The sequence below is a fragment of the Drosophila suzukii genome, chromosome X, assembly GCF_043229965.1.
Source record: "Drosophila suzukii chromosome X, CBGP_Dsuzu_IsoJpt1.0, whole genome shotgun sequence".
Classification (NCBI taxonomy): Eukaryota; Metazoa; Arthropoda; class Insecta; order Diptera; family Drosophilidae; genus Drosophila; species Drosophila suzukii.
In genome coordinates, this window is record NC_092084.1 from 30,482,441 (window position 1) to 30,491,857 (window position 9,417).

General features: G+C 41.9%; 1 protein-coding gene across 1 annotated transcript; it reads right to left on the reverse strand.

Moving 5' to 3' along the window:
- Nucleotides 1-1,046: 1,046 nt before the first annotated feature.
- LOC136117773 (uncharacterized) lies at nucleotides 1,047-6,144 on the reverse strand. Its single transcript, XM_065868741.2, has 2 exons — nucleotides 5,860-6,144; nucleotides 1,047-2,237 (listed from the first exon to the last, which is right to left on the reverse strand). Exon 2 carries the CDS (start codon nucleotides 2,234-2,236, stop codon nucleotides 1,166-1,168), a length of 1,071 nt encoding a protein of 356 aa, XP_065724813.2. The 5' UTR covers nucleotide 2,237; nucleotides 5,860-6,144; the 3' UTR covers nucleotides 1,047-1,165.
- Nucleotides 6,145-9,417: the final 3,273 nt, after the last annotated feature.

Consider the following 9,417-nt stretch of genomic DNA (forward strand, 5'->3'; position numbering starts at 1 on the left):
TCAAGGACTTTTCTTACTTATTATACCCTTGCAGAGGGTAATATGATTTCAGTCAGAAGTTTGCAACGCAGTAAAGGAAACGTTTCAGACCCCATAAAGTATATATATTCTTGATCAGCATGACTAGACAAGTCGATCTAGCCACGTCCGTCTGCCCGTCTGTTCGCCCGTCTGCGCAAACTAGTCTCTCAGTTTTAAAGCTATCGGGCTGAAACTTTTCCAAAAGTCTTCTTTCCTTTGCAGGTAGTATATAAGTATAAGGACAACTATATCTTATAGCTCGTTTAGGAATAATCGGGAAAAAAATTTAAAAAAATTATATCTGTGGTGTTTAACATATAACCTCCTACGCTTGGAATCAACATTTTTTAATTAGTTCTGAATTTCGTATTTAAATTTGTCAAAATCGGACGACTATTGCATACAGCTGCCATAGGAAGAATCAGAAAATTGGTGGGAAAATAATATGAATCAAATTATAGCTTCGGTGTTTTTTGACATATTTATCTTATACTAATGGGAATATAATTTTTTCTATTTTTAAGAACTTCGAACTGGACTTAATAATTAGACCTGCAAGGGTATACGCACTTCGGCTTGCCGAAGTAAACTTCCTTTCTTGTTATACCCTTGCTGAGGGTACTATGATTTCAGTCAGAAGTTTGCAACGCAGTGAAGGAGACGTTTCCGACCCCATAAAGTATATATATTCTTGATCAGCATCACTAGACGAGACGATCTAGCCATGCCCGTCTGTCCGTCGGTTTCTTAGCAAACTAGTCTCTCAGTTTTTAAGCTATCGGGCTAAAACAGAAACAGAAATCGGGAAAAAAAAGTTTTTAAGATATTTCTTTGGTGTTTTTTAAAGTATAACCTCCTACGCTTGGAAATAACATTTCTTAATGAGTTCTGAATTTCGAATTTAATTTTATCAAAATCGGACGACTATATCATATAGCTGCCATAGAAACGATCGGAAAATTGGTGGGAAAATAATATGAAACATTTCCTTTAAACCCTGAGTTTAAAATTTATTCAAATCATATATTTAAACTAAATCATAGTCAGAAACGTGAAGTGGCCTCCTGGACCAAAGAATACATTTAATATTTGGGAGGGTCTCCGTGGCCGATGTGATAGATAAATGTGGGGTTTAGTTTAATGTTTACTCCATTGAGATCCGTCTACCTGGGGTTATTGCCAGTGTCACTGTTGGCGGTGTTTGCGGAAGAGGACTGCACACCGTGTTGTGTATCTCATCTTCCATTCGGAGAGGTGGGGAATCAGGTGACGCTAGGACCAGGTCGTTTTCGGCATCGTAGGGAGACCTCTCGGACGGGGAGCGTAACAAGAATAAAGTATCCAGGTAGTTTTCCCAAACCGCGGTCGTTACCCTGAGACCATCGCCTTCTAACGAGGAATCGTCGGCCGAGTCGGCCCTTCCGGTATCTTGATCCATCTCAACAGACCAATCCAAGTGTCCTGGTGACCAGGGTGTTCGCGGAGTTGGACTGCGAACCGGGTCGTAATGATCCGTGTCACCAATCGAGGAGAGCGTTTCGTCGCTCCGGTCGGGAATGGCATCGTTGGGAGCGTTTCTATCGCCGCTGCTCTCGTAGATGTCCCAAGCAGCGTTCGCTGCCCTGACAGCGTCGGCTAGGGGTGGTCGATATCCTCCCATGCCAAAGCGACCATCGCCCCCAACCGAGGAATCGTCAGACGATGTCGAGTCGGTCCATTCGGTGCTTTGAAACTCCTCAACGCAACTCTCCAAGAGTCCTGGTGCGAAGGAGTGGTGGTTTTGGGTGCGCAGCCAGGAGGTTACCCACCAGTGAGCCGAGTCGGTTAGAGGTGCGATGTCGTCTTCGACCCTCAGCCTTGGCAGTCGCCCTAAGTTCAGTGCGGTTTCCTCGTTGTACACTTCCCCGCTGTGGTCTCCTATCGGTGACATCTGGCCCGGGTGCACGAAAGGTTGGGTTGAATCCGAATCGTAATTTCGGGAACTCATCCCCGGGCTATCGGGACTTGTGGGCTCGTTGCTCGCTGTCGAGATTCTTCCTCTGGGTTCCTCGTCTTCATTCCTACGCAATGCTATGCCACACCCCGTGGGGCTGTATCGCGGTGACGTGGTAATGTCCAGAACCGACGACACGTCGGAGTTATGCATGCTGTCACTGCTGTTGCTCAATGTACCCCCATCGTGGTCGATGGGCGGAGAAAGGCCATCCTGATTCATCCTAGGAAAGTACATAAAGAGGAAAAGTTGTATATTATACATCGTTATATATAGTTAATAACGTATTAAAATTTAAACAAGGAAGAACACTATAGTCGAGTACCTCGACTATCAGATACCCGTTACTCTGCTAAAGGGACAAAAGAGAAATGGGGATATGCAAGCAGCAAAGCGATACTGAAATGCGCCACCTACCCCTGATCTCAATATATGGTTATGTGGGCGGTAGACAGACTTAAGCGTTATGGGCGTTAGAGTGGGCGTGGCAAACTTTTTGGGTCAATCGATAGGTATTGGTGAGAACAATACATTTGAGTTAAAATTTTTATTGTAGCGCCAAAACTGTATGAGCCACAGTTTTGGGCGGTTTGTGGGCGTGGCACGCTGCTGAAAGAAGCGTTGCGCTGCGTAAGAAGCTCAGGAATCTGCATGCCAAATCTCAATAGCCTAGCTCTTATAGTTTCCGAGATCTCAGCGTTCATCCGGACGGAGAGACAAACGAACAGACGGACATGACTAGATCGACTCGGCTAGTGATCTTGATCAAGAATATCTATACTTTATGGGGTCGCAAACGCTTCCTTCTGCCTGTTACATACTTTCCGACGAATCTAGTATACCCTTTTACTCTACGAGTAACGGGTATAACAAGATTTAATTGTCTATTTAGTTTATTACGTTTTAAGCTTACTTGCTCTACTGATAATTCTAACAGACCATCAACAAAGTCATGGAAGTCATGGTCAAAGTGAGTCAATGGAAGGGGACCAAAAAATTTCAGGGAGATTTAAATCGCCCAAAACAATCAAGATGTACTTGTCGGAAAGATGAGATAGAACATTTTTTATTGCAGTGAAGATTGCAAACAAAAATTTAACACAAACCAATTAAATGTCGTTGGGTTTAATAAAGTATATTCTCTCCGATGTTTGACTAGAGGTAACGGCAATCAGTTGGGAAGACTTTTAGAATTTAGTATATTAAATATTTCTGGAGGAGCAGATCTTTTAAATGAAGTTATATTACTAGCATAAGAATATTTAAACTCTTCCACTATAATGTTTAGCGATGGTAATTTTTGGTGTATAAATTCCAAAACATTTGCAGATGTGGTTTCGCGGGTTAACCAAGACACAAATAATAGTTTCCTATATGGAACAACAGAGAGTCTCTTTCTTCCTCCACGAGCAATCTAAACATCGTTTGTCTGACTATCGGGACCAGGGACTACTATAGAGCTTACTTCTCCTGTAGGCACAAAAAGTAGTGTTTACCCCTTACACTGACTAGCAGAACCAGGGACTTTTCCAGAGCTTTCAGTACTTATGGGCACTGCCGGCAGCGAAGCTTTAGACCCCCCAGCGGCAGTGGATGCCGACATAGCTGCCGAAACCGATCGGGTAAAAACGCTGAGTCCCTCCTCGCTGATCAGAGGTCCTAAATACACTTGTCTGTCATCACCTGGTTTAACAGTAGGTTGGCTCCAAGGCGTGATCCTTTCAAGTCGTACCGATATTGTTTAGTCATCCAAATTGAAGAGCTCGTTCAGTTCCAGGTCTGGTTCGATGACGCTGTTGAGAGTACAAAATGGAAAGGGCATATCCTTCAAAAGACTTCGACCATTTTAGCAAGTTCGTATGGGTACAGCCGATCTGGAAGGCCACCGCGGGAGAAGTCAAAAGCTTTCTGGAAAATAACATTTTTCATCAGTTTAGAGTGCTAAGGCTTAAACACTCTGATAACTGTAAGCAGTTCGTGTCTCAGGTGTTCGCAAAATTGCTCAGCCAAAATCCGACACAAAAAAACAGGATTCTATGCTCCACAAGTGAATGTAGCTGAAGGAGCAGTCCGATCCGTACTGCAAATGCTCAGGGAAATGACTGAAAGACCAGCGGCAGTGGCTAAGAAGTGGTTACCACTAAGCTTTGGGATTTGAACCTGACTATGTGATGTTTGAAATACGCATGGTCACGAACGCAAGTGCGTATTCAAACATGCGATGTTTCGTCGGCATTGCTACAGCAGATCTAGCACAGTGACTTGATGACAAGATGTCAAGAATTATTCTGGGATAAAGTAAGCCAAGGATTTATTTGGGTGCACGAGAAAACAGCAAAGAAGTTGAGTTTGCAATACGTCAAATGGTATTCTGCAATATGCAAATACATATATATAATATAATGTAAACGTCAAGGGAATTCTTTGTACGAATATGGCAACGGAGTTGCAAAAAATATCAGAGTACACGAACAGAATGACCACCCCAGCAAATTTTCCTTTAACCCAAGAGATGAGGACTCGCCTGAGCGAGCAGAGGAGCCTTCCCAATGGCGGACTGGGAATGCCAGGAGGCGGAATCTCTTCAGGATGAAAATGAGAATCAATGTTGCAGAAGTTATCTTAAGGGAGCGGTATTCGTTTTAAATATTAACTAGTAAAAAAAAATACAATACAAAAAAACACATATTGATAATAAAAAATAACCAAATCGAAATAAAAACCACATCACATTTTCACACTTCAATATATTGTATTTTTTTTAAATGTGTACATTAGTCGATTACTAATCGAGCCAGTACTAAATATTAAGCGTGAATTAATCGGCCGTTAGATAATAAGTTAATTACTAATGCGTTCTTGATTTTCGTTTAGTGTGTAGATGTCATGTAACATCTTTATACCCTTGCAGAGGGTATATTGATTTCAGTCAGAAGTTTGCAACGCTGTGAAGGATACGTTTCCGACCCCATAAAGTATATATATTCAGCATGACTAAACGTGTCGATCTAGCCATGTCCGTCTGTCCGTCCGTTTCTACGCAAACTAGTCTCTTAGTTTTTAAGCTATCGGGCTGAAACTTTCCCAAGAGTCTTATTTCTTTTGCAGGTAGTATATAAGTCGGAACCAGCCGGATCGGACAACTATGTCTTAGAGCTCCTTAACATATGTTGTTGTTTTTTAACATATAACCTCATATGCTTGGAAATAGCATTTTTAAATTAGTTTTAAATTTCGAATTCAATTTTATCAAAATCGGACGACTATATCATATAGCCGCCATAGCAAGGATCGGAAAATTGGTGGGAAAATTATATGAAACAAATTATAGCTTTGGCGTTTTTGACATATTGTCTTATACTATTGGAAATATCAATTTTTGTATTTTTAAATTTAATAATTATAGCTGTAAGGGTATACAAACTTCGACTTGCCGCAGTTAACTTCCTTTCTTGTTTTTGTTAATTTAAGATACAAATACACTCCATATCTCTGCCTGCAGCCCAAGCAAAGTTCAGACTTTGACTTTAATGTCAAATAACTGATAATTCAAATGGTTGCGAACCCGTTTGTGGGCTTCTAAGATATATATTGGCTTAGCGTTTTTCTTAATATGCCCATTTAATTGAATAAACCCCAAAAAAGTAAGTCGCAGAAGTCTGCGTACTGCTAAGAAGTCCTTATTATCTTTCACAATTTTGTGCGTGCACTCAATGTATACTGTCCCTATTGGGGCACAAGGTTAAACTTTGTTTACTTTCTGTATGTATGAACGTATGTTGAAATGCACATGCACATAAATAAAAAAAAAGGTTTTATTTTTCGCGCGGCTGTGGGAAATTTACCTTGTTTTGCTGCAGAAAACACCAGTTCTTTGCAACTTAGGTCGAAGGATCACGAATAGCTTCCAGTTGCCAATTTATGATTTCGCTTTCACACGGTGAAGGTCTTCTGGAAGCTAAGAACCCAAATGCTGGAAGCTGCTGGTACGTTGCTGGAAGCTGATGGCAAGTTGAAGGAAGCAGATGGTAGGGTGTTGAATGGGGATAGTGGCTTGCTGGAAGCTGGTGGTCGGTTTTTTTTTTAAAGAAGTCTAAATAAAAACTGTGAGCTTGTCGAGATGACAGTTCTGTAAAGAGACCTTTTTTTGGTTCCCTTGAAATGTCTTTTTAATTTATTTATACATTTTGATATATACTAGACTTGAGGTCGGCGCCCTGTTTGGAACGTCGGAAATTTGGTTGTGAACGATGTTTTAAGATGCAGTTGGAATAAAAAATAAAAATACTTTTTAATTTTTTGTACAGTTTCAGAGAGAAAGCTGTGCTAGGATGGAAATTAGAAAATACTCAATTTAAGGAACCATAAGCAAGCAGCAAAGCGAAATTGAAATGCACCACCTACCCGCGATCTCAATATGTGGTTATGATTTACGCGCTATGGACATTAGAGTGGGCGTGGCAATCTTTTTTTGGGTCAATGGATAGGTATTGACGAGGCTAAAACATTTCAGTTAAGATTTTTTATCTAGCATGAAAATTGTGGGAGCCACAGACTTAGGCGGCTTAGGGGCAATCTAAATCGGAATCTAAATCTCAATTCTCTAGCTCATATAGTTTCCGAGATATCCGCGTTCACGATTACGATTTTTTTTAATTTGTAGTCGGTTTTTTTTATTTTATTATTTTATTCTAGCATCAAAACAGTAGGAGCCACAGTTTCGGGGGGTTTGTGGGCGTTAGAGTGGGCGTGGCACCCTGCTGAAACAAACTTGCGCTACGCAGAAATTTTAGGAATCTGCATGCCTAATCCCAACATTGTAGCTTGTATAGTTTCCGAGATCTCAGCGTTCATACGGACAGACGGACATGGCTAGATCGACTCGGCTAGTGTCCTGATCAAGAATATATATACTTTATGTGGTCGGAAACGCTTCCTTCTGCCTGTTACATACTTTCCGACGAATCTAGTATACCCTTTTACTGTACGATTGACGGGTATAATAATGTTATGTTGCTTCGTTAATTATTTTAAGTTCAGCCGCCTGTGGCGCTAAAGAAGAAGAAGATAGGTGGCGCTATAGGGTAGGTGTTATGGCGAAGTATGTTTGCCATTAAAGTTTTATTCAGATTAAGAACTAAAAAGTTTATTAATATTATCAAGACACGTGTGTCGCTCGCTGAATCTTGCCGATAAATCTCCGAGTGTTGCCACACCATTCTTTCTAGTCATCTGGCAAGCTTCTGTTGGCGCTGCTGCCATATTAGGTTGCCACAGTACTCCCCCTCCAGTGAACGCGTCACGAGTCCTGGTTTGAAAATTTAACTCCATGTTTTCTCTCATAAGTCCTGGTCAGTCTAGGGGTAACTTCTTCTGAATCCAACTGGCAGTCGTCCTTTACTAAAAATGCTGGTTTGAGGCGATCAACTGATACTGCAGTCTCATGGCCATTGAGTCTGAAAGTGAAAACACGATCGTTTTCGCGTCTGACAATCTCATGAGGACCAGTGTAAGGGGCTTCCAGAGGCTGTTTTACGGCGTCAGTGCGGATAAATACATGCGTACATTTATCGATCCCTTTCAATACGAACATCTTCTGCTTGATATGATGTGCTGTTGATGTCGGTCGCACTTTTTGCATGTGCTCTCGAAAGATACTCAAAAAAAAGGTGGGGTCAACCGTGTCGTCCAAGTCGGTAAAAAACTAATTTGGCAGTCGAATAGGTGTTCCGTATACCATTTCTGAGGCTGAAGATTTGATGTCCTCTTTGAAACAGGTACGAAGTCCAAGCAAAACTGTTGGCAGTAACTCCGGCCACGGAGTACCTCTGTTGCACATCAAAGATGACTTAAAGGATCTGTGCCACCTCTCTATGAGTCCGTTTGACTGAGGATGGTAGGCCGTCGTGTGTATGTGTTTACTTCCAACCAGATTAGCAAGATGTTTGAAAACTGCTGACTCAAATTGTGTTCCTTGGTCCGTAGTTATCGTTTTTGGAGAACCAAATCGAGATATCCAGTGAGTCCAGAACGCCGTAGCTATTGTCTCAGCAGTAATATTTGAGAGAGGTACAGCTTCTGGCCATCGCGTAAATCTATCAATCATCGTCAGACAGTACCGATAGTTTTGTTGTAATGGCATAACTACAATGTCAAGGTGAACGTGGTCAAATCTACCATTTGGCACTTCGATCTTTTCTGGTAAGAGGTGGTTGTGTTTGTGGATCTTAGAGCGCTGACAAGGTAGACAAACTCTGCACCATTCGAGGACATTTTTATTCATCGAGGGCCATACAAACTTTTGGCGCACTTGACGAACTGTTGACCGACCACTGGGATGAGACAAACCGTGAACGAACGAAAACTCAGCATTGCGCAAAGATTTGGGTACATAAGGACGAACGCTTCCTGTAGAAACATCGCAGTAGAGTGAGATGTTGTCATCAAATCGAACCCTTTGAAGTTTTAAAGATGTGGTTCCTTTTAAAAGGTGTACCAGTTCAGGATCTGACGCTTGCTCCTCTTCAATTTGCGATAATTTTATGCCAGTCGGCATTGTTATAGAGCATAATCTTGAAAAAGCGTCTGCGACTGCATTCTCGGATCCTTTCACATGCATAATAGTCGTGCAGAATTGAGAGATGTAAGCCAAATGTCGTAGCTGTCTCGGTGATGCTTTCTCTGGTCGCTGCTGAAATGCGTACACGAGCGGCTTGTGATCCGTTCTGATGACAAAAATGCGCCCGTCAACAAGATGTTTGAAATATTTAATGGATTCGAAGATAGCGAGCAGCTCTCGGTCGTAGGTTGAGTAATTTTTCTCCGTGTTGCTCAGCTTCTTTGAGAAAAATCCTAGAGGTTGCCAATTTCCGTGTGTACGCTGCTCCAAAACTGCTCCAATTGCGAAGCATCGCAAACCAGCTGAAGTTCAGATTTTGGTGCGGGAAAAGACAAGAGGGCTGCGTCTGCTATGCTTTGTTTGCAAGCTTCAAAAGCTGCATGGAGCTCTGATGTCCATTCAATTTTACGTTGATCATTTTTTTTAACATCCTTTAGCAACTCAGTGAGCGGTGCTTGTATGTGTGATGATCGAGCCAAACATCTGCGATAGTAATTTATAACGCCCAACAAACGACCAAGTTGGCTTATGGTTTCAGGACGTGCATAATTAAGAATGGCATCTACGCGTTCGGTGGGTGGTTTAATTCCAAGTTCATTGATCGTATAGCTGAGAAAGTTTACTTGAGATTGCGCAAACTGGCATTTGGTCAGATTGATGCTTAGGCCATGTTTCTGAAGTACTTGCAAGACAGCCCGAAGATGTTCTTCGTGTTCAGCGATGGAATGCGACGTTATAAGTATGTCGTCAATGTAGCAATAAACGAAGTCCATGCCGCGAAAGA

Excerpts from the sequence above, each read along its gene's own strand:
- LOC136117773 (XM_065868741.2), bottom strand. The coding sequence starts at position 2,236 with ATGAATCAGGATGGCCTTTCTCCGCCCATCGACCACGATGGGGGTACA.